General features: G+C 45.4%; 1 protein-coding gene across 5 annotated transcripts in view; it reads right to left on the bottom strand.

Annotated features, from left to right (window-relative positions):
* Positions 1-25,137, bottom strand: part of cenpf (centromere protein F) — a 132,824-nt gene that overhangs the window by 14,808 nt on the left and 92,879 nt on the right. For 3 of the 5 annotated variants that reach the window (XM_038811565.1, XM_038811574.1, XM_038811584.1), the window contains exons 14-22: positions 24,739-24,891; positions 23,228-23,401; positions 21,563-21,700; positions 14,867-15,019; positions 13,546-13,719; positions 11,679-11,816; positions 9,010-9,162; positions 6,477-6,650; positions 828-965 (exon numbers count right to left, since the gene is read on the bottom strand). In XM_038811565.1, the coding sequence (XP_038667493.1) occupies positions 828-965; positions 6,477-6,650; positions 9,010-9,162; positions 11,679-11,816; positions 13,546-13,719; positions 14,867-15,019; positions 21,563-21,700; positions 23,228-23,401; positions 24,739-24,891 (1,395 nt within the window). The remainder of the gene's footprint in view (positions 1-827; positions 966-6,476; positions 6,651-9,009; positions 9,163-11,678; positions 11,817-13,545; positions 13,720-14,866; positions 15,020-21,562; positions 21,701-23,227; positions 23,402-24,738; positions 24,892-25,137) is intronic. The other 2 variants (XM_038811594.1, XM_038811600.1) reach the window with 2 other exon arrangements.

Here is a 25,137-nt window from a genome sequence, read left to right as displayed (position 1 = left end):
AAGGGCGGCCATTAAATCGTGCCCGAAGTGTAACGATTCGCTTTATGGCGACGGGGAACTCGCCAACCGAGCCAGCGGGAAACTCCCAACAAAATCTACCACAAATTACATATAGAAACTTTTCTGTGAGATCAGGGGCGGGATTCTCCGAACAACTGCCGGGCCGGAGAATCGCTGGGTGGGGGGGTGGCGTGAATCTCGTCCCACCGCCGGATGCCAGATTCTCCGGCGCTGGTTTTTCGGCAGCGGGGTGATCGTGCCGCGCAATCGGGGGCCGTTGGCAGTGCCCCCCCCCTGCGATTCTCCGGCCCACGATGGGTCGCGTGGACGCCCGTTTTTGGCGAATCCCGCCGGTGTAAAATACACCAGGTCCGTACCGGCGGGAGGGGACCTGGCTCTGCGGGCGGCCTCCGGAGTCCTCAGTTTGGGGGGGGGGGGGGCGGCCTGACGGGGGCCTGGCCTGCGATCGGGGCCCACCGATCTACGGGCGGGCCTGTGTTGTGGGGGGCACTCTTTCCCTCTGCGCCAGTCGGTGCAACGGTACACATGACCGGCACCGAGAAGAACCCCCCTGTGCATGCACTGGGATGATGCTAGCACTCCGTGCTCATGCGCCAACCCGTGCTGGTTGGCACGGCACCACGCCCCTTTAGTGCTGGCTGGCGCGGCGCCAACCCCACCGTCGCTGGCCTAGCCCCTGAAGGTGCGGAGGATTCCGCACCTTCCAGGCTGCCCGACGCCGGAGTGGTTCACACCACTCCTCGGCACCAGTACGGCCCGCCCCGTCGGGTAGGGGAGAATCTCACCCGAGATTTCATTAATTTTACCTTGCTGGCAGCATCTTTTAATGCAACATCTACTTCTTCTTTTGCAGTCTTTAAGTTGTTCATTTCCATGTCTTGTGCAGTGAGCTGTTGTTCCATTCTAGCCAAATTTTCTTGGTATGAATTTACTTGAACTTCATGCTACAAATATAAGGTATAAAGTACAAGGAAATATTCAATTTTTTTGATAAATATGTACAAAATACTCAAAAACTGTGATCAATTAAAGAAAAACCAAGAGTAAACGATTACACGGGACTGGATTTTCGTGCCTCCATTGAAATGGAGATATGTGGAATTTAAAATTGCCAGCACGCACTCAATTCGGGGTTTCCTGTCGCCATGGAAATTTTTAACAGAGCAGGCGAAGAGAGGGGTTTAGTGAGCCTGCACATTTTTCATCTAAAGTTTCTTAATTTCATCAAATATTACAAAGAATTGAAATTTTACCATATATTACAACAAATCCACATGTACAAATATTTCAGGAAAAAATACTAAAAAGAATACAAAGCCACATAACCCATTGCCCCCTCCTTTCCCTGGGTTTCTGTGGCAATGACTCATCTTTCATTCTCACTCCACAGTATAAATATTTTCCATTTTCTCTGTCTGTTAGCTTTGACAAAGATTCATCGGACTCGAAACGTTAGCTCTTTTCTCTCCCTGAAGATGCTGCCAGACCTGCTGAGATTTTCCAGCATTTTCTCTTTCTTTCCTAGATTAGAGAGTCCTGAAACAGATCCACCAGTACAGGACCAACTGTCCGCCTAACGTCAGATAAAACTCCACTAGAAAACCATCGGCCCTGGAAGCCTTACCTGTTTGAATCTGCTCTATAGCGGCTCAGACTTCCCGAGGACCTACGGGTGCCTCCAACACTTCATGCTCCTCCTCCCCCATCACCTGAAATTCCAGATCCCCCGAAAATGGCAACAGGGTAGCATGGTGGTTAGCATAAATGCTTCACAGCTCCAGGGTCCCAGGTTCGATTCCCGGCTGGGTCACTGTCTGTGTGGAGTCTGCACGTCCTCCCCCTGTGTGCGTGGGTTTCCTCCGGGTGCTCCGGTTTCCTCCCACAGTCCAAAGATGTGCGGGTTAGGTGGATTGGCCATGCTAAATTGCCCGTAGTGTCCTAATAAAAGTAAGGTTAAGGGGGGGGGTTGTTGGGTTACGGGTATAGGGTGGATACGTGGGTTGAGTAGGGTGATCATGGCTCGGCACAACATTGAGGGCCGAAGGGCCTGTTCTGTGCTGTACTGTTCTATATTGGAGCCCCCCCCACTGGTGGCTCCGACCTAAAAAGATTTTTACAAAAAGCCTCACTCAGTTAACTCTATCCGGGGTGGCCACCCGCCCATCAGCTTGCTGCCGAGTTCTGACCGGAATGATCTCCCGAGAGGCCACCTGCCGCCTCAACTGGTGATCCAGGAAACGGCTGGCCTTCTATCCATATTCAGAAATAACTTCACTCGATCACAGCAGCTAGAGCACTGCCTTGCCTGTAGAAATCAGATAGAATTGCGTCTGCACTTTCTTCCTATACGCTAGGTGTTCAGGGATAGGGTTAATCGAATACTTGTGGTCCACCTCCAGAATATCGTCAACTAGCTTCTGGCGATCTTCTCTTACCTCCCGATCTATATGCGCCTTGTATGACCTCGCCTCTAATATCCACTTTCAAGGCCACGCAGCATGGATGGAGAAACAGACCCAGTCCTATGGAAACCCAATCACTCATCTATAGCCTTAGAAAGGCTTCTAAAAAATTCCATGGGCCGGATTCTCTGATCGGCGAAATCGCGTTCGTGGATTGGCCAGAGAATGTGTTTTTACGCTGGAATCGGGGGCAGAGCCGTTATTCTGATGCTCCACCCCCTCAAAAATGGCGTACTCGAGGAGTACAGCACACACCGTCAGGACGTCCTCAGGATGTCACCCAAGGCCCTCCCCCGGGGCTCGTGGTCTCACAACTTTCGGAAACCTCGCGTGGTGGCTCTGGACTGTGTCCAGTGCCGCCACAGTCTATCGGTGAGCCGTTCCGCTGGGGGGGGGGGGGGGGGGGGGGGGGCGCTTTACAAGGAGACAGTTTTTGGCAGGCCAGGTCCACGAGCTGCTGGCACCATGTAGTACGGCGCAGCCGCCGCCATGCTCATGCGTGGCCACAGACCCAGCCATTCTGTGGCCGTATTCACAGGTAAAGTCGGGGGCGTTACGCAGTGCAGCTGCTGGCCTCCAACCGGGTGGAGGATCAGTTCAGGAGCGGTGCCAACTTGTTGGTCGCAAGACCAGATGGATCCTGCGGACATAGCTGCAGAATCGGAGAATCCAGCCCCATATCCGTCAATAGCCTCACGTCTAACCTCCACACCAGAGGTTAGGGCCAACCTCTAAAACCAAGTCCACCCAATGCGGAGCATGGTCCGAAATGACTATAGCTGAACATTCTGTTTTCCTCATGTCAGGAAGAGACCTACCAATCACAAAGAAGTCTATCCTGGAGTACACCTTATGAATGGGAAAAGAATGAGAATTCTTTGTCCCCTTGGTGCATGAACCGCTACGGGTCCGCCCCCGCCAAATGCTTCCATAAATGCTAACAACGCCTTCTCTACCCCCGAAGGAGCCAACGACTTAAGCCTAGAGCGATCTAAATTTGTCTCCAGCGCATAGTTTAAATCTCCCCCCAAGATCAGTTGGTGTGCATCCAAATCTGGGATGGAGGCTTCCTTATAAACGCCACATCGTCCCAAATCGTGGCATATACATTTACCAACTTACCGGCAATGACCCAGTAACAACAATCATATGCCTGCCATCCAGATCTGCCACGGCCTTATCCACTAAAAAGTGAATCCACTTGTTAATTAAAATTGCCGCCCCCCCCCTCCTCAAAGTCCGAATTAAATACTTGCCTCCCCACCCCTTCTGGTCTAGTTCCTCGCCCACACAAGTCTCCTGCAAAAGCACCACATTCTGCTTTTAAATTCAATCGGTGAGAGAATACTCTCAACCTCCTCACTGGACCCCCCCCCAACTCCCACATGACCGACCTGATCGGGGGTTTCTCACTCCCCTTCAACCCAGAGTCAGCCATTTACACCATGAAGGATTATCCTGCACTCACACCAAATACCGAGGCACACTGTCCACCCAAGATGGCCACCAGCCCTACCTAAAAGGTAAAAGAAAAAACCCTAGTCACCGTCATAGAAAGAACCCTCTCTTCCCCCCATCCCCTGCCCTCCATCACTCCTCCACCCCGCCCCCATTAACCTGCTGATTACCTCCCAGGGAACAAGGCCACATCCTCTGCAACCCCATCCGTCCCACCAACCAACCAGCTAGGCAATTTGAACCATGTCTAAACAAGTCCAACAGGCTGCAGCCCCTCACCCCACGCGCGTTCACTAGGAAAAACTCTGCTGCCAGTGAGGTAGCCCCCAGTCAGCGTAAATACCCCATTCTCCCACCACACAATGTATGCATACCCTGAATAACAAATATATACAGTATACAAGAAATCCCAAACAAATCCCTCTCGTCAACAACCAAATTGTCCTCACAGATCTCCTTTAACCGAGTCCAAGACAGTGTTCTTTAACAAAGGCCTCACCTCCTCTGCAGTGTCAAAATAGTAGTTTTCGCCCCATAGGTAACCCACAGCCTTCCTGGGTAAACCACCCCGAACCTCACTCCACTCTGGTATAATGCTGCCTTTGCCTTATTAAAGGCTGCATCCATTACTTGTCAGCGCCATTCCCATCTCGAGTCTCGATTCCCTTTTACCCACTTCAGGGCCCTCTCCTTCTCTCAGAAGCTATGCAATCTTACAGCCACTGCCCCAGGGGCTTGTTCGCCCAGGGCATCTGCCGGAGAGTTTGCTGGACCCTTTCCAACTCTGGAGGGGACATCTGTCCATCACCACCATCACCAGTTTCCCGAACATACTCAGTGGGAATCAGGCCCTCCATCCCCTCAGGCAACCCCATGATTCTAAGGTTTTGTCTTCTTGACCCGTTCCGTAGGTCATTCACTTTTGCCCTCAGGATCTTGTTGGTGGGTGAGAGGAACAAAATTTCAGCTTCTAATGAGGTGATTTGACCACTGTGCCTCGACAAGGTTTCTTCCACTCCGTTCAACACTGCTCCATTTTCCTTCAGAGCCTCCGAGGTTTTCTCCACCTTCTCTCGAATCGGACCAAGTGCCTTCTCAATCGGCTTTTTGAGAGTTTCCATCATTGCCTGCTCTTGTTTCTCAAAATGCTTCCTGAACAGAGGCCAGTTCCCCATCAGTGTATCAACCGTAATAGGATATGCTACATCCCTCCTTGTGAATCATGGACTCCCCAAATCGTTCGAAGGATTTCCATTTGCAACTTTCTTTCTATCAGCCTTTTTGGAGATTTTAGACATTCATTCCTCAGTCCTTTAGATGGGCTGAGTTTGGTCACCAAATTTCCTCGGGATCTGGGAAAAAAGTTTAAAAAAAACAAGTACCCTGGCATGTGCTACCTAGTGTGCGACTTTCTCCTACATGCCGCCACCGGAAGTCCGTGCACATAGCATTCCTGACCTTGTTGACACCATTGTGGGCATGGGAATTCCAAACTCCAGCAATTATGATGGAGTCAAATCAGCTCCTAAGGGAGATGTGGTACATAGCAGCTCAGAAGAGTCGTCAAGCAAAGAAGGACCAAGAAACTGGTAAAAGGAGAATAGAATATAAATGTAACCCAACAAAAAACATATAAACTAATCGTAAATATGTATATTCTCAGGTAAGCTATTCTCAGGTAAGCTTTTTCAATGTCCTACTTAAGAAAGACCGTTTCTTAAGAAAGACTGTTTGGACCACTGCTTTAAAAAAATTTGTACCTTCTAACTCATTCTCACTAACCTGCAGCCTAAATCCTAAACTCCTTGGGAACTTAGAATTCACATCTTCCATTTGGAAGTAGTTTCCCTCCATTCTAGCAGAGAATGGGAAACCAGTCACTCTGGGAAAGCATTAAAATTGTATGCATAAGTGATGTTATTGCCACCTGCAGAGTGCTGCAAACCCAGATCAACTTGGAATAATAGTTCAGTTCAGATATGAGCTACAGATATCTTTCCCATGGTCACAGAGCAAGTTCCCATAAACTGCAATGAGATACAAAGTTAGATAATTAATTTTAGCAACGTTGACGGGTAAATATTGGTCTGGAAACACGAGAGCTCCAATGTTCTTTTACAAATAGTGCCTGGGGAAATGTTAGATCCACAGAGGGCAAATGGGCCCCTCATTTTGTTTCTCATCCAAAATACAATGCATATTGCACTGAAGTGCAGAGTGGATTATGTGTTCACTTTTCTGGACTGATTTTGAATTCACTAACTGCTGACTCAGCAGAGACTGCTACCATTGAGCCACAACATCAGAGTTCTGAAAAAACACAGAATAATTAGATTGAAACAGTAAAAGATTGAAACTATAATGAGAAGGAAAAAAAAGATTCCATATTGTTGGCCTACATCTTATCCAAGAGCGATGAAGTTATTTTGGCAAAAGAAGAGAGCTGTTTTTGCTAGTAATCGTCTTAATTTAATTGTATATGGTTCTAGCTCTGGATGAATCTTTTATCAACCCTGATTGAGTGCAATCATTTACCTGATCCTGTAAATCTTTAAGCACAGCTTGGTGCTCTTCCTGGATGCAACATAGTCTTTGTTTATGTTCATCTACTTCCTTCTTCAGTACATCAGTGATCTGGAGTTCATTCTGAAAGTACCCAACATCCTGTTCTAACTTGTATTTTTCTGATCGAGAGATTTCTAGCTGTAACTAAGAGATAAAAGCTATTTCAAAAATGGAAACAACCACATCTGAAATATTACTTCCAATAATAATTTCAAAACTACTTTTCTTTTTAACTACCTTTCAAGGAAACAATTACAAATCATGGGATATTTTTCTCATCTGCCTGCCTCTGCCACCAACCTTATTTGAAGGTACCTGACCATACTTACTTGTTTCCTAATACCCTAAAAGTATGGTTTTGGGAGTTGGGGTGGGGGTGATCTCAGCTACTGGTGACGGGAGGAAATAGTCACGGACAGAGTGGGATGTGGTGGAGTGGCAAATCCAGCAACAGAGTCTGATAAGTGAGTGTCTCTTTGGTGGGGGCCAGGAAGGTGGCTTGGATAACGGGATGCTGGTAGGTGAAGGGGTAGAAGGTGGAGGAATGAGTTTGAAAGGCGATGCCCACCATTTTCCAATCTGTCCTTGTGCAAGCAGTTATTCTTTCAGTGAGATCGCTTGAGGAGGGTATTTTTGGATGGGTGGAGTTCAAGGTCAACACATGTAGCTCACTAATAATTATGTGATAACTTGATATCAGGATGCTCAGTTGTGTTCTCCACTCCCTATGGTGAAGACTGCACTGCAGCAGGATTGTACTTGACTCATGGGACTCATAACATCAGTACCCCAGCAAGGTCTGGAGCTGCCATTCATTATGTGTCACTCGCTAACAGTTGCAGCAAGAGGCAGGGAGGGAGGGACGGCTGGTGGAGGGCAGCTAACTTGTGACTCCAAACCACTACCCTTGCAGGTGAATTATCATGAGTTTTCATGTTCTACATGGGTTTCCTCCAGGTGCTACGGTTTCCACTCAGCCCAAAGCTGCGCAGGTTAGGTGGATTGGCCATGATCAATATTCAAGGTTATGGGGATAGGGTGGGGGAGTGGGCCTAAGTAGATTGCTCTTTTGGAGGGTCGTTGCAGACTTGATGGGCCAAATGGCCTCTTTCTGCAATGTAAAATCACCATAGTCGCAGATGATCAGAGGCAGCTTTCCCCTTTGAGGGGGAGAGCTGACTGGTGGTAATTTAACCTGACAATCCCCACATCTCAGGCGAGGGGCAAGGTTGACAAGGTGGGCCTTCATGAATAACCGCAGACGGCACGGGAATTGAAACCATGCTCTGCATCACACAGCAGCTGAGCTAAACCAGCCCCTCTGCACTGTAGGGATTCTATGGTAACGAAAGTAATATTTCCAAGTTCACTGACAACACAAAGCTACGCATGTGTGCTGTAAGGATGCTTTAAAGCGGCTACCAGGAGGATTTGGACAGACTTAGTGAGGGTCAAGATCATGGCAAATGGAATATAATATGGAAAAATGTGAGGTAATTCACTTGGTAGAAGGAACAAACGTGCAGAGTATTCCCTAAACGATAAGAAACTAGAAAGTGTAGGTGTACAACGGGACCTGTGTGTACTTGTCCATAAGACACTGAAGGCTAACCTGCAGGTACAGCAAACCATTAGAAAGGCTAATGGAATGTTAGCCTTTATCGCAAGAGAATTTGAGTACGGGAATAAGTAATGGAAGTCTTGCTTCAATTGGACAGAAGCTTGGTTAGACCGCACCAGAAGTACTGTGTGCAGTTTTGGACCCCTTGCCAGAGTGAGCGCAACAAAGATTCATGACTTTCCCTGGGGGTGGCGGGAGTGTCTTATGAAGAGAAGATTGGACAAATTGGGCCTGTATTCCCTCGAGCTTTGAAGAATGAGAGGCGATGTCACTGAAAACTACAAAATACTTAAAGGAATAGAAAGAATAGATGCAGCTAAGATGTTTTGCGTGACTGGAGAGTTTAGAACCAGGGGTATAACTTCAGAATAAAGGGGAAGCCACTTAGGACTAAGATTAGGAAAAATGTCTTTTCACAGAAGGTTGTGAATCTTTGGAATTCTCTCTCCCAAAGGCCTGTGGAAGCTTAGTCATTGAGCATGTTTAAAACAGAGATTGATAGATTTCTGATTAACAATAATGTAAAGAGTTATGGGGATACTGTGGGGAACAGCATTGAACCGTCTGATGGGACATGAAGCTATTGAACAGCAGAGCAGCCTTGATGAGCCGAATGGCCTACTCCTGTTTCTGCAATAACAGGGCGGGAAAGAAAAAGTTGCCGAGATCCTTGCGGTCGTGTAATTATTTAGTTCAGAAACAGAAGATCACGTGTCCACCCATCCTGCCACCCAGCGGGAATCACGGCAACTATTCTGCCCGCCACTGGACATAGACCCCATAAATGGATCATTCCACCCCGAGACTGTCTTTACTTTTTTATTTGATTGCAATGTGAAAACATTGGCAATGACAGAATGTTGGAATTTTCTGATACTGAACCTTAAAGCTTTCCGTCTGATTTTTGAACTCTTCAGATTGTGCTGAAATCAAGTTCTTCTCTGCATCAAATTCCTGCTGCATTTTCAGAATCTTTCCATTGGCTATGGTCAAGCTATCTTGAATATCACGATTATTCTCTGTCAGATCATTCGCCTAAAATATAACCAGGTTAATTATTAAGCATGATAGTATTTTGATCTTTTTGCCAAGTGTTAATATAGAATCATAAAATCCCTATAGTGCAGAAGGAGGCCATTCAGCCTATCGAGTCTGCACCAGCCTTTGGAAAGAGCATCCTATTTAAACCCATGCCTCCACCGTATCCCTGTAACCCAGTAGCCCCACCTAACCTTTTGGAAACTAAAGGGCAATTTAGCATGGAAAATCCACCTAACCTGAAACATCTTTGGACTGTGGGAGTAAATCGGAACACTCGGAAGAAACCCACGCTCACACGGGGAGAAAGTGCAAACTCCACAGTCACCCAAGACCAGAATTGAACCCGGATCCCTGGAGCTGCGAGGCAGCAGTGCTATCCACTGACCCCTTCAAAAAGCCAGCCAGTCAGAATAAATGTAAAATAAATTCCTTAATTTTCGCCATCTGATGTGGAGAAAGCCCGATTTACAAGAGGGGCCGGTACAGAAGAATATTTATAATTCCGGTTTTGTCACCCTCCCCAAGAATCACCTTCCACAAAGTATTTTCCTTTGGATGCAAAGTACTCGTTTAGTATCTCGTCCATTTCCTCTGGCTCAACACATCAATTCCCCCCTCTCTCCTTAAGTGGTTCAATCCTTTCCCTGGCTACCCTCTTGATTTTTACGTATGAATAAAAAACTTTGGGATTTACATTATTCCTACTTGATAAGGGCTTTTCATGACCCCCTCCTAATTTTCCGCTTACTTTATACTCAAGGGTTTTGACTGTCCCCACCCTTCTAGATCATACAAAAGCATCCTTTTTCTTTTTGACAAGGTTCACAGTATCCCTTGTTATCCAAGGCTCCCCACACTTATCTTTCGTTCTCTCAGGAACGCGACTTTCCTGAATCCTAATCAACTGTCGCTTGAAAGACTCCCACGTGTCCGATATTGATTTATCCTCCAAGAGCCGCACCCAATCCAAATTCTTCAATTCCTGTCTAATGTTATCATTATTTGCCTTTCCCCAGTTTAGCACCTTAACGAGAGGGTTACCTTCATTCCTATCCAAAAGTACCCTAAAACGTATGGAATTGTTGGTCACTACTCCCAAAATGTTCCCCTACTGAAACTGAAACCATCTCTCCAGGCTCATTCCCCAATACCAGTTCCAGTGCTGCCCCTTCCCTAGTTGGACTATCCCTACTACTTTAGCAGCATTTACATTTCAGACAGAAGATGTGCTTTGCGAGGAAAGCAGAGATTGATGGAAACCTAAAACGTCGCGTTTGGCAGCTATCTCAGCAACTGGATCATTCGCCAAACTGGGTGGTACTCCAGTTACCCGAAGAGATACTGCTGCAAAGTTGTTGGCTCATCCTGCACAATATGCCTTATCTGCATGTTTGCTGGCACATACAATTCTATCAGTATGTCACAGGTATAAAGTCACAAGTTATGTCAGTCTCAGCACTGTGGACATTATTTGATAATACAAGGTGTATTTATACAAGTTTAAAAAAGGGTACTGAGGGTAAAATACCTAATGTGCTAGGTTTTTTTAAGTTGTTTTCCCAAAATTGTAAATGATAAGCAATTCATCAGCCTGTCCAGAAGTCAGTGAATAACTCACACCAATTTCACTGAGATGTACGTGACCACGTGCTTGGCAACAGTTACCTGGCCTTAATTTGTCCCTCTGATTGTAAACAGAGGAATAGGTTGAAGAAAAAGACAGCCAGTCAGAATTTTCTTTGAAACAAAGAGGTGCGAAAACACACTCATGCCAAGCTTTGAAACGAAATGCAACAGAGGACGAAACTATTTTGTTTAATTCAAGCAAAACAGTGAATTTCAGAAGGACAGCATTTTCATCACTTGGTATCATTATATAGAGACAAGTTGTATAAATTTAATGCAGTAAGCCTAATCATAACTATTATTGTTTTGTTCTATGATATAGAACAGCACAGCCTTCCATTATCTGTCAATTTCCTAAGTTTCCACTTGTCTGTTTAGGAAAAGATCATGGCGACACATACTTATGACAAGAATATCAGAACGAGGCCATTCAGCCCATTGAGTCTGCACCGACCCTCTGAAATAACAACCCACCTTAGCCCCATCCCTACCCTAGCCACGTGACCTCAACTAGCCTTTGGACACTAAGTGGAAATTTAGCAACGCCAATCCACCTAAACTGCATATCTTTGGATTATGGGAGGAAACCGAAGCACCTGGAGGAAACGCACACAGACACGGGGAGAATGTGAAAATCCCACAGTCACCCGAGTTCGAAATCGAACCCGGGTCCCCAGTGCTGTGAGGCAGCAGTGCTATCCACTGTGCCATCGTGCTGCCCTATTTGGTTGGGCTTTCATATAATCTTACGTTGGACATAATGGACACATTCTAAATGCAAGGCTCTCAGAAGTTATGCAACATAAAAGCTACTCTTAACAGTGGTCAGTTAACACCAAGAGGAGTATGTTGCATGCAGAAAGAGGGAAAATGCCCAGATTTACCTTATTGGCAGCATCTTTTAAGGCAACATTTAGTTCTTCTTTCGCAGCCTTCAGATTGTTGATTTCCATGTCTTGTGCAGTAACCTGGTGTTCCATTTCTGCAATTTTCTCTTTGTACGATTCTAGTAGAATTTCATGCTGACAAAGTAAATACAGTATTTAGAATTGGTAAGGAAATATTCATCACATTCTTCGGTAAATCTGTACAAGTACTCTAACATAACTGATGTTCAAAAAAGTTAAAAAAAAGAAAAATTCCGAGTGAACAGGTATTTATACAATAAAATCTCAACAAAAGTCAATGAATGATTTACACCAGCAGTGTAATTTTGATAATAACCTACCATAAATATTTATATTCTCACTTAAGTTACTTCAAAGTGCCATTTAAGAATATTCTCTATCTTTAAGCCTTGGTTTTAAAATACCTTTTTGTTCCTTCCATCTCATTCTCACCAACCTGGAGCCTAAATATGTTCCTTGAGAGCTCAGAATTCACATAATCCTAAAACCTTTATTAGTGTCACAAATAGACTTATATTAACACTGCAACGATGTTCCTATGAAAATCCCCTAGTTGGTACATTATGGTGCCTGTTCGGGTACACTGACGGAGAATTCAGAACGTCCAATTCACCTAACAAGCATGACTTTCGGGACTTGTGGGAAGAAACCGGAGCACCCGGAGGAAATCCACGCAGACACAGGGAGAATGTTCAGACTCTGCACACAGTAACAAGTCTTACAACACCAGGTTAACGTCCAACAGATTTGTTTCGAACCACTAGCTTTCGGAGCAGTGCTCCTTCCTCAGGTGAATGAAAAGGTAGGTTCCAAAAACATATGTATAGAAATACAAGACGATACTTTGAATGCGAGCCTTTGCAGGTAATTAAGTCTTTGCTGGTCCAGATGGAGCAGGTTAAGGAGGTGTGAAATGTCTCAAGCCAGGACAGTTGGTAGGATTTCACAAGCCCAGGCCAGATGGTGGGAGTGAATGTAATGCAACATGAATCCAAGGTCCCGGTTGAGGCCGTACTCATGTGTGCAGAACTTGGCTACAAGTTTCTGCTCGGGGATTCTGCACAGACAGTGACCCAAGCCAGGAATCGAACCCGGGTCCTGGTGCTGTGAAGCAACAGTGCTAACCACTGCTACTGTGCCGCGCATGTGGAAGCATCTTAGTTCAAAACAATTGCAATCGTTGGGGCTGTTTAGCACAGGGCTAAATCGCTGGCTTTGAAAGCAGACCAAGCAGGCCAGCAGCACGGTTCGATTCCCGTAACAGCCTCCACGAACAGGCGCCAGAATGTGGCGACTAGGGGCTTTTCACAGTAACTTTATTGAAGCCTACTCGTGACAATAAGCGATTTTCATTTTATTTCATTTGAAAAATAGAGGCCATGCTTATCCCTGACCCTGCCACGATCAAGAGGGAATTTAGACCTCTACACCTATCTATAATGTTCAAAACAAGGGGCAGCAAACAGTGCGCTACTTTGTCAACTCATCCATAGCAAGTGCAAGCTAGACAAGTTAGCCACAAAGATCCAAGCAACACAAGAATTCCAATCAGGGAACGCAATCAGCCAAATGGTGACCCAGAGAAATTCGACAAGACCGTGAGGCAGAACTTTTAGTCCCTGCTGAAGCCTGTAATGGAGGGAGATGGGTGTTAAAAATAATACAGTTGGCTGGTGTGCCAGCTCATTGGTTCCAATCCATCCCTGGGCTTTTTTCCCCAAAGGTGGAATGAGATGGGGTAATTGATCTAGCTATTTAATGTCAATTAGAGCTTTACTGGATTTTCCAGTTGTACTAGCTCTGGATGAATCTTTTGTCAACCCTGACTGAGTACAATCATTACCTGATCCTGTAAATCTTTAAGCACAGCTTGGTGCTCTTCTTGGATGCAACTTAGTCTTTGTTTATGTTCATCTACTTCCTTCTTCAGTACATCAGTGATCTGGAGTTCATTCTGAAAGTACCCAACATCCTGTTCCAACTTCAATTTTTCTGATTGAGAGATTTCTAGCTGCGACTAGAGATAAAAGCAATTGGACAATCACATCTGAAATATAACTTCCCATAATAACGACAACACTATTTCCATTATACATCATATTTCTCATTTCATTTTTCATTAAAACAAAGAATAAACGATGGGTGTAACTGTATTGTCTCATCGCTGTATGGGCAGCCCGACTTGGGTGACACGAGGCTGTTGAATTTCGCGAGATTTAAGGCGCTCAGGATGCCTCACGATATCGAAATCTCACAAGACGTTGCAATCTGGATCCCGCCCAGATTTGCATATTTAAGTGAGCAGTTAGCTTCACTTAAATATGTCTGTGCCGGAGTATCCCAAGCCCAGGCATAATTGCATTGCGGGGGGGGGGGGGAGGGGGGGGGTGTTCAAGGGTCTCCCAGGTGATCGGAATCCCCGGGGTGCTCAGGTTCTGGGTAGGGTGGTACCATGGCACCCCGATACCATCTGGGTATCTTGGCACTGCCAGGGTGCCAGTGCCAAGTGTTGTCCGTGCCAAGGATTGGGCCCGTGGGTGCCCTGCCCTTGTGAGGAGATGGGGGAGGCTCAAGGACCCCGATCCGTAAGTTGCAGTGTTGGATCATTTAAAAATTGCTACCCAATCTCTTCCTGCACTGACAAGCTGAACTCAGCTCGTCAGTGCAGGAAATGAAAGTGCGGCCTCATTGGGATTTTCCTCGCTGAGGCCTGAAAGAGTCCCGTTTAATACCAGCATCGTTCTTGGCGCTGTAGGCTCCCAGAAACACCCCGCTAAATGCAACAAAATGCCCCCCCCAGGTTAAGTTGCCTCCGATGTAACACAGTTGGGTAGAGGAGAAAATACTTCAAAGGAAAAAAAATATTCTTCTTAGATTAAAGACCATGGGCATAGCTAGTTTCTAAATACCCTAAAAATATGGCTTGACTAGCTTGTACAAAAATATTGCTTTTGTACTTTCCACAATCCATTCCTGCAAACAAATACTCAGTCTAATCGCAGTACATTTTGGACGCATTTATTTCTTGTGAACAAAGTTTTATTTGCTGCTTAGTATTTTTGTAGGTTAATACTGTCGCAGCTGCACTAAAAATATATCTAGACTTTACAATTTTTGTTGATTTTTGGCAAGTGACCAATGGTTGGAATTTTTTGATACTGAACCTTAAAGTTCTTGGTCTGATTTCTGAACTCTTCCAGTTGTGCTGAAATCAAGTTCTTCTCTGCATCAAATTCCTGCTGCATTTTCAGAATCTTTCCATTGGCTACGGTTAAACCATCTTGAATTTTATGATTATTCTCTGTCAGATCATTCACCTAAAATATAACCATTAGTTTGATTATTAAACATGATAGTATTTTGATCATTTTGCCAAGTGTTAATATAGAATCATAAAATCCCAAAAGTGCAGGAGGCCATTCAGCCCATCGCGTCTGCACCAGCCCTTGGAAAGAGCACCCGACTTAAACCCATGCCTCCACCGTATCCCTGTTGCCCTACCTAACCTTTTGGAAACTAAGGGGCAATTTAGCATGGAAAATCCACCTAACCTGAAACATCTTTGGACTGTGGGAGTAAATCGGAACACGTGGAGGAAACCCACGCTCACATGGGAAGAAAGTGCACACTCCACAGTCACCCAAGACCAGAATTGCACCCGGGTTCCTGGAGCTGTGAGGCAGCAGTGCTCTCCACTGTGCCACCCTGCCACCCCTTACACATATCTAACACATTTATTGTAACTGTACAATAAAAGGTTTTGTAACTACAGAATAAAAGGCATGGGAAAAGACTGCTTTTAATATGAAAGTATTGTGTAGTCGATTCAAGACACTTAAGACAATGTCCAGATTTTGCAGCCAGCAATGCAGTGACATATTTATTGCTGAGCTTGAAGAAAGCTGCCCACAAAGTTCTAGTGATCTGTGTGGCATGGATTTCACCATCCCAACATTAGTGTGAATCTAGTTCCAAGTCACGGGTATCTCAAGACTACAAAGATGTCAATGAAACAAACAGTGTAAGCAAGCAATCAATCATGTGAAAAATTCTTCCAGACAATAAACCAAGTAGTAACATGCACTATAAACCTCTTTTTATCGAGAATGCAGACAGCAAAATACATATTGGTAGCCAAAATATTATAAAAATTAAGTTTATTATATCACTGACCTTTACAATTTTTACCATAATGGAAATATTTGACAAACATAAAATTAGTTTTCCACAGCAGAAGTAATTGTTCAGCAGTAGTTACGACTGTGGGTGTCATTGAAATCTCGGTCTTACATCATTAGAAAGGCGGAACATTTTCAGGGATTTTAGCAGTAATATTAGAGGAAAAGGGAAGTTCACATCCTTTCAGTGATTTGTAAAAGGGATTACTGTCAGTGAGAGCTTCAACATCGTTCCCTGTGGAGGAGCAGGGAATCAACTGACAGCAGCTTCGGGCTTTCCATATTTAACTGCATGCATGTGGATGCCAGATGTTGATGACGTTAATGACGATGAATGTCAACAGTTCTACCATTATAACAACTACATAATATAGGCAAATATATTCCTGATCCCCTTCAAAAAGCCAGCAAGTCAGAATACATGTAAAATCAAATCCTTAATTTTCACCATCTGATGTGGAGAAAACCTCATTTAGGGTGGGGGGGGGGGGCAAAGTGGAAACTGCAAAAAGAGCGAGCAGGTACACAAGAAAATTTGTATTTCCGGTTTTGTCACCCTACCCAAGAATCATCTTCCACAAGGTCCTTTCCTTTGGTGAACACGGATGCAAAGTACTCGTTTAGTATCTCGCCAACTTCCTCTCGCTCAACACGTAAATTCCCTCCACTGTGCTGAAGTGGTCCAATCCTTTCCCTGGCAACCCTCTTGATTTTTAACATATGAATAAAAAGCTTTGGGACTCACCTTAATCCTACATGCCAAAGACTATTCTTTTTTTTTTTTTATAAATGTTTTTATTCAGTTTTCGTATTTTATATTGAACAAATTACAAATTGTTAGGAGAGAGAAAAAAAAACAAACAAAAACAAACACGCAAAAATTAACATACATATTTACAGGTAAGCATCTTCGTAGTAGTAACTGCGCCCCCCCCCCCCCTCCCCCCCTCAACATGTTTATTTAGCTTGGTTTTGGGCCTTAGCTAGCCATCGAACCCCCGTAACGAACCTGTAGCCCCCCCCCCCTCCCGCTACCTTCCCCCGACTATTCTTCCTCTTGTACATTGGCCACAAATAGGTCCCGGAACAGTTGCATGAATGGCTCCCACGTTCTGTGGAAGCCGTCGTCCGACCCTCGGATGGCAAATTTGATTTTCTCCATTTGGAGAGATTCCGAGAGGTCGGACAGCCAGTCCGCAGCTCTGGGCGGTGCTGCTGACCGCCAGCCAAACAGGATTCTACGGCGGGCGATCAGGGAGGCAAAGGCAAGGGCGTCTGCCCTCCTCCCCAGGAATAGATCTGGCTGTTCTGAAACCCCGAAGACCGCCACTATCGGGCATGGCTCCACCCTCACTCCCACCACTTTGGACATTACCTCGAAGAAGGCTGTCCAGTACTCCACGAGTCTGGGGCAAGACCAGAACATGTGGGCGTGGTTGGCCGGGCCTCTTTGGCACCGTTCACATCTGTCTTCCACCTCCGGGAAGAACCTACTCATACGGGTTCTTGTTAAGTGGGCTCTATGTACCACTTTTAGTTGCGTCAGGCTGAGCCTTGCGCACGTGGAGGTGGAGTTGACCCTATGCAGTGCTTCGCTCCAGAGTCCCCACCCGATCTCCATCCCCAGGTCGTCCTCCCATTTCCTCCTTGTTGCGTCCAGTACGGTGTCGTCCCTATCTACCAGTCGGTCATACATGTCACTACAGTTCCCTTTCTCTAGGATACTTGCGTCCAGTAGGTCTTCCAGTAGTGTCTGTCGTGGCGGTTGTGGGTACGTCCTTGTCTCCTTTCGTAGGAAGTTTTTGAGCTGCAGGTACCGTAGCTCGTTCCCCCCAGCTAGCTGAAATTTCTCTGTCAGTTCGTCCAGTGTTGCGATCCTGTCGTCCGTGTATAGGTCCCTGACTGTCAGTGTCCCCCCGTCCTGCCTCCACCTTTTGAAGGTGGCGTCGGTCAGTGCTGGTTTGAACCTATGGTTGTTGCAGATGGGAGCCCTGTTCGACATTTTGGTCAGGCCAAGTTGCTGCCGCAGTTGGTTCCAGGATTGGAGGGTGGCTGTCACCACTGGGCTGCTGGAGTGTTTTTTGGGTGGGGATGGGAGTGCTGCCGTGGCGAGGGCCCGGAGGGAGGTTCCCATGCAGGAGGCCTCCTCCGCACGCACCCACTCAGCTTCTGGCTCCTGGATCCATCCCCTTACTCGCTCGGCTGTTGCTGCCCAGTGGTAGAATTGTAGATTCGGGAGGGCTAACCCTCCCCTGGTTTTTGTTTTTTGTAAGACCTTCTTTGGGATCCTAGCATTTTTACCCCCCCATACGAACGCCATGATGAGTTTGTCCAGCGCTTTGAAAAAGGCCTTGGGGATGTAGATCGGAATGGATCTAAACAGGAAGAGGAACCTGGGCAGTACGTTCATTTTGATCGTCTGAACTCTCCCCGCGAGGGAGAGCGGGAGTGTGTTCCATCTTTGCAGGTCCTTTTTAACTTCCTCCGTCAGGCTGGTGAGGTTCCATTTGTGGATCCCTTTCCAGTCATGGGCTATTTGGATCCCCAGGTAGCGGAATTTATGTCGGGCTTGTTTGAACGGCAGCCCCTTTAGTGCTGCCCCCCCCCCCCCCCCTTGCGGGTGTAATGGGAAGATCTCACTTTTGCTCATGTTGAGTTTGTAGCCCGAGAAGGCTCCAAACTCTTTCAGGAGCGCGATGATTCCGTCCATGCTGCTTTGTGGGTCTGAGATATAGAGGAGCAGATCATCCGCATAGAGTGAGACTCTGTGCTCTCTACCTCCCCTTCGGATCCCCCTCCAATTTTTTGCTGCCCTGAGCGCGATTGCTAGCGGTTCGATTGCTAGTGCGAACAGCAGCGGGGACAGTGGGCATCCTTGTCTGGTGCCCCTGTGCAGCTGGAAGTATTGGGAGTTGGTATTGTTGGTCTGTACACTCGCCATGGGAGCGTTGTACAGGAGCTTTACCCAAGCTGTGAACCCTGTTCCAAGCCCGAACCGCTCCAGTACCTCTATGAGGTATATCCATTCGACTCTGTCGAAGGCCTTTTCTGCGTCCAGGGAGACGATCACCTCTTGTGTTCTCTCCCCAGAGGGGGTCATTATCACGTTCAGCAGGCGCCTGATGTTCGCAGTCAGCTGTCTACCTTTGACAAAGCCCGTCTGGTCCTCTGTGACCACCTCAGGTACACAGTCTTCTAGCCTTTTGGCTAGGATTTTGGCCAGTATTTTGGCGTCTGCATTCAGCAGAGATATGGGTCTGTATGACCCACATTCCGTTGGGTCTTTGTCTTTCTTAGGTATCAGCGAGATTGAGGCCTGTGCTAACGTGGGTGGCAACGTGCCCCTAGCTAGCGAGTCTGTGAACATCTCCCGCATGTGCGGGGCCAGCGCTGTCGCAAATTTTTTGTAGAAGTCCGCCGGGAATCCGTCCGGTCCCGGCGCCTTCCCCGCCTGCATGGAGCTAATGCTCTCCATGATCTCTCCCAGTGCTAGTGGTGCTTCCAGATCCCGTTTTCTGCCCTCTCCCACAACTGGTATGTTCAGTCCGTCAAGAAACCGGTTCATCCCAGCCTTCCCCGTTGGGGGCTCTGAGGTGTACAGCTCTTGGTAGAAGGCCTTGAAGGTTTTGTTAATCTTCTCTGGTTCTGTTTCCAACGTGCCTCTGGTATGCCAAAGACTATTCTTGACCCCCTCCTAATTTTCCGCTTAAGTACCGTCCTACTTACGTTACGCCTCAGGGATTTTGACTGTCCCCACCCTTCTAGACCATACAAAAGCATCCTTTTTCTTTTTGACAAGGTTCACAGCATCCCTCGTTATCCAAGGCTCCCTAAACTTCCCATACTTATCCTTCATTCTCTCAGGAAAGTGACTTTCCTGAGTCATAAACAACTGTCGCTTGAAAGACTCCCACGTGTCCAATGTTGATTTACCCAACAGCTGCTCCTAATCCAAATTCTTCAATTCCTGTCTAATGTTATCATAATTTGCCTTTCCCCAGTTTAGAACCTTAACGCAAGGGTACCTTCATTCCTATCCAAAAGTACCCTAAAACGTACGGAATTGTTGGTCACTACTCCCAAAATGTTCACCCACTGAAACTGAAACCATCTCTCCAGGCTCATTCCCCAATACCAGGTCCAGTGCTGCCCCTTCCCTAGTTAGACTATCCCTACTACTTTAGCAGCATTTGCATTTCAGACAGAAGATGTGCTTTTCAAGGGAAGCAGAGGTTTATGGAAGCCTAAAATGTCGGACATGGTATCCACATAACTTGTGCCTTTATACCTGTGACATACTGATAGAATTCTATGTGCCAGCAAACATGCAGATAAGGAATATTGTGCAGGATGAGCCAACACCGTTGCACCAATATCTCTTAGGGTAACTGGAATACCACCCAGTTCGGCGAATGATCCAGTTGGATCCAGTTTGTTGGCACATAGAATTCTATCAGTATGTCACAGGTATAAAGTCACGTTATGTCACTCTCAGCATTGTGGACATTATTTGATAATACAAGGTGTATTTATGCAAGTTTAAAAAAGGGTACTGAGGGTAAAATAGCTAATGCGCTAGATTTTTTAAGTTGTTTTCCCAAAATTCTAAACGATAAGCAATTTGTCAGCCTGTCCAGTAGTCAGTGAACAACTCATAAGAATTTCACTGAGATGAACGTGACCGCGTGCTTGGCGACAGTTACCTGGCCTAAATCTTTCCTTCTGATTGTATACAGAGGAAGAGGTTGAAAAAAAAGACAGCCAGTCAGAATTTTCTTTTCAACAAACAAAGAGGTGTGAAAACACGCTAATGCCAAGCTTTGAAACAAAATGCAACGAAGGACGAACCTTTTTTGATTAATTCAAGCAAAATACAGTGAATTTCAGAAGGACGGCATTTTCATTACTTGGTATTATTATATAGAAATAAAATGAAATGAAATGAAAAGAAAATCGCTTATTGTCACAAGTAGACTTCAAATGAGGTTACTGTGAAAAGCCCCTAGTCGCCACATTCCGCCGCCTATTCGGGGAGGCTGGTACAGGAAGTAGAGACAAGTTGCATAAATTTAATGCAGTAAGCGTAATCATAACTATTACTGTTTTGTTCTATGATACAGAACAGCATAGCCTTCCATTATCTGTCAATTTCCTAAGTTTTCACTTGTCTGTTTAGGAAAAGATCATGGCGACACATACTTATGACAAGAATATCAGAACGAGGCCATTCAGCCCATTGAGTCTGCACCGACCCTCTGAAATAACAACCCACCTTAGCCCCATCCCTACCCTAGCCACGTGACCTCAACTAGCCTTTGGACACTAAGTGGAAATTTAGCAACGCCAATCCACCTAAACTGCATATCTTTGGATTATGGGAGGAAACCGAAGCACCTGGAGGAAACGCACACAGACACGGGGAGAATGTGAAAATCCCACAGTCACCCGAGTTCGAAATCGAACCCGGGTCCCCAGTGCTGTGAGGCAGCAGTGCTATCCACTGTGCCATCGTGCTGCCCTATTTGGTTGGGCTTTCATATAATCTTACGTTGGACATAATGGACACATTCTAAATGCAAGGCTCTCAGAAGTTATGCAACATAAAAGCTACTCTTAACAGTGGTCAGTTAACACCAAGAGGAGTATGTTGCATGCAGAAAGAGGGAAAATGCCCAGATTTACCTTATTGGCAGCATCTTTTAAGGCAACATTTAGTTCTTCTTTCGCAGCCTTCAGATTGTTGATTTCCATGTCTTGTGCAGTAACCTGGTGTTCCATTTCTGCAATTTTCTCTTTGTACGATTCTAGTAGAATTTCATGCTGACAAAGTAAATACAGTATTTAGAATTGGTAAGGAAATATTCATCACATTCTTCGGTAAATCTGTACAAGTCCTCTAAGATAACTGATGTTCAAAAAAGTTAAAAAAAAGAAAAATTCCGAGTGAACAGGTATTTATACAATAAAATCTCAACAAAAGTCAATGAATGATTTACACCAGCAGTGTAATTTTGATAATAACCTACCATAAATATTTATATTCTCACTTAAGTTACTTCAAAGTGCCATTTAAGAATATTCTCTATCTTTAAGCCTTGGTTTTAAAATACCTTTTTGTTCCTTCCATCTCATTCTCACCAACCTGGAGCCTAAATATGTTCTTGAGAGCTCAGGATTCACGTAATAATCCTAAAACATTTATTAGTGTCACAAATAGACTTATATTAACACTGCAATGATGTTACTGTGAAAATCCCCTAGTTGGTACATTATGGTGCCTGTTCGGGTACACTGACGGAGAATTCAGAACGTCCAATTCACCTAACAAGCATGACTTTCGGGACTTGTGGGAAGAAACCGGAGCACCCGGAGGAAATCCACGCAGACACAGGGAGAATGTTCAGACTCTGCACACAGTAACAAGTCTTACAACACCAGGTTAATGTCCAACAGATTTGTTTCGAACCACTAGCTTTCGGAGCAGTGCTCCTTCCTCAGGTGAATGAAAAGGTAGGTTCCAAAAACATATGTATAGAAATACAAGACGATACTTTGAATGCGAGCCTTTTCAGGTAATTAAGTCTTTGCTGGTCCAGATGGAGCAGGTTAAGGAGGTGTGAAATGTCTCAAGCCAGGACAATTGATAGGATTTCACAAGCCCAGGTCAGATGGTGGGAGTGAATGTAATGCAACATGAATCCAAGGTCCCGGTTGTGGCCGTACTCATGTGTGCAGCACTTGGCTATAAGTTTCTGCTCGGGGATTCTGCACAGACAGTGACCCAAGCCAGGAATCGAACCCGGGTCCCTGGCGCTGTGAAGCAACAGTGCTAACCACTGTGCTACTGTGGAAGCATCTTAGTTCAAAACAATTGCAATCGTTTGAAAAACAGAGACCATGCTTATCCCTGACCCTGGGATAATTTAGACCTCTATACCTATCTATAACGTTCAAAACAAGGCGCAGCAAACAGTGCGCTACTTTGTCAACTCATCCATAGCAAGTGCAAGCTATACAAGTTAACCACGAAGATCCAAGCAACACAAGAATTCCAATCAGGGAACGCAATCAGCCAAATGGTGACCCAGAGAAATTCGACAAGACCCTGAGACAGAACATTTAGTCCCTGCTGAAGCCTGTAATGGAGGGAGATGGGTGTTAAAAATAATACAGTTGGCTGGTGTGCCTGTTCATTGGTTCCAATCCATCCCTGGGCTTTTCCCCCAAAGGTGGAATGAGATGGGGTAATTGATCTAGCTATTTAATGTCAATTAGAGCTTTACTGGATTTTCCAGTTGTCCTAGCTCTGGATGAATCTTTTGTCAACCCTGACAGTACAATCATTACCTGATCCTGTAAATCTTTAAGCACAGCTTGGTGCTCTTCTTGGATGCAACATAGTCTTTGTTTATGTTCATCTACTTCCTTCTTCAGTACATCAGTGATCTGGAGTTCATTCTGAAAGTACCCAACATCCTGTTCCAACTTCAATTTTTCTGATTGAGAGATTTCTAGCTGCGACTAGAGATAAAAGCAATTGGACAATCACATCTGAAATATAACTTCCAATAATAACGACAACACTATTTCCATTATACATCATATTTCTCATTTCATTTTTCATTAAAACAAAGAATAAACGATGGGTGTAACCGTATTGTCTCATCGCTGTATGGGCAGCCCGACTTGGGTGACACGAGGCTGTTGAATTTCGCGAGATTTAAGGCGTTCAGGATGCCTCACGATATCGAACAAAATCTCAAGACGTTGCAATCTGGATCCCGCCCAGATTTGCATATTTAAGTGAGCAGTTAGCTTCACTCAAAGTCTAAGGCTCAGCAAACAATGCACTACTTTGTCAACTCATCCAGGTGATCGGACGCCCCGGGGTGCTCAGGTTCTGAGCGGGGTATTACCATGGCACCCTGATACAATCTGGGTATCTTGGCACTGCCAGCCTGGCAGGGCACTGCCAGGGATTGGGCCCGTGGGTGCCCTGCCCTTGTGAGGAGGAACGGGGGGCCCCGATCCGTAAGTTGCAGTGCACGGCGGCCGTGGATCATTTAAAAATTGCTACCAAATCTCTTCCTGCACTGATAAGCTGAACTCAGCTCATCAGTGCAGGAAATAGGGCAGCACGGTGGCCTAGTGGTTAGCACCACCGCCTCACGGCGCTGATGTCCCAGGTTCTATCCCGGCTCTGGGTCACTGTCCGTGTGGAGTTTGCACATTCTCCCAGTGTCTGCGTGGGTTTCGCCCCCACAACCCAAAAATGTGCAGAGTAGGTGGATTGGCCACGCTAAATTGCCCCTTAATTGGAAAAAATAATTGGGTAATCTAAATTTATTTTTTTTAAAATCAGTGCAGGAAATGAAAGTGTGGCCTCGTTGGGACTTTCCTCGCTGAGGCCTGAAAAAGAGGCCCGTTTAAGACCAGGATTGTTCTTGGCGCTGTAGGCTCCTGCTAAATGCGCCAAAAATGCCCCCTGCCCCCGGTTAAGTTGCGTCCGATGTAACACAGTTGGGTAGAGGAGAAAATACTTCAAAGGAAAAAAAATATTCTTCTTAGATTAAAGACCATGGGCATAGCTAGTTTCTAAATACCCTAAAAATATGGCTTGACTAGCTTGTACAAAAATATTGCTTTTGTACTTTCCACAATCCATTCCTGCAAACAAATACTCAGTCTAATCGCAGTACATTTTGGACGCATTTATTTCTTGTGAACAAAGTTTTATTTGCTGCTTAGTATTTTTGTAGGTTAATACTGTCGCAGCTGCACTAAAAATATATCTAGACTTTACAATTTTTGTTGATTTTTGGCAAGTGACCAATGGTTGGAATTTTTTGATACTGAACCTTAAAGTTCTTGGTCTGATTTCTGAACTCTTCCAGTTGTGCTGAAATCAAGTTCTTCTCTGCATCAAATTCCTGCTGCATTTTCAGCATTTTTGCATTGATTATGCATAAATCACCCTGCAGTTTATGGTTATTCTCTGTAAGATCCTTTACCTAAAAGATATTATGGTTGTTTAATTTAAACGTTATAGCATTTTGAAGAAGTTTATTAACCAGTTTTCATTATACATTTAATGTAACTATACAAAGATTAACCTGGAAGAGGTCATTTGCATCAGTATCAAAATAGTTATTTTAAGGCACTAGACAACAGCATGGGCTTTGCAGCCAGCAGCAAAATGCTCGCTGCTGACACTGAAGAAATCTGCCCAAAGATTTGGTGATTTGTCAATTGTATTT

This window comes from Scyliorhinus canicula, chromosome 1 (assembly GCF_902713615.1).
Source record: "Scyliorhinus canicula chromosome 1, sScyCan1.1, whole genome shotgun sequence".
Lineage (NCBI taxonomy): Eukaryota > Metazoa > Chordata > Chondrichthyes > Carcharhiniformes > Scyliorhinidae > Scyliorhinus > Scyliorhinus canicula.
This window is presented reverse-complemented; position numbering and strand designations above follow the sequence as displayed.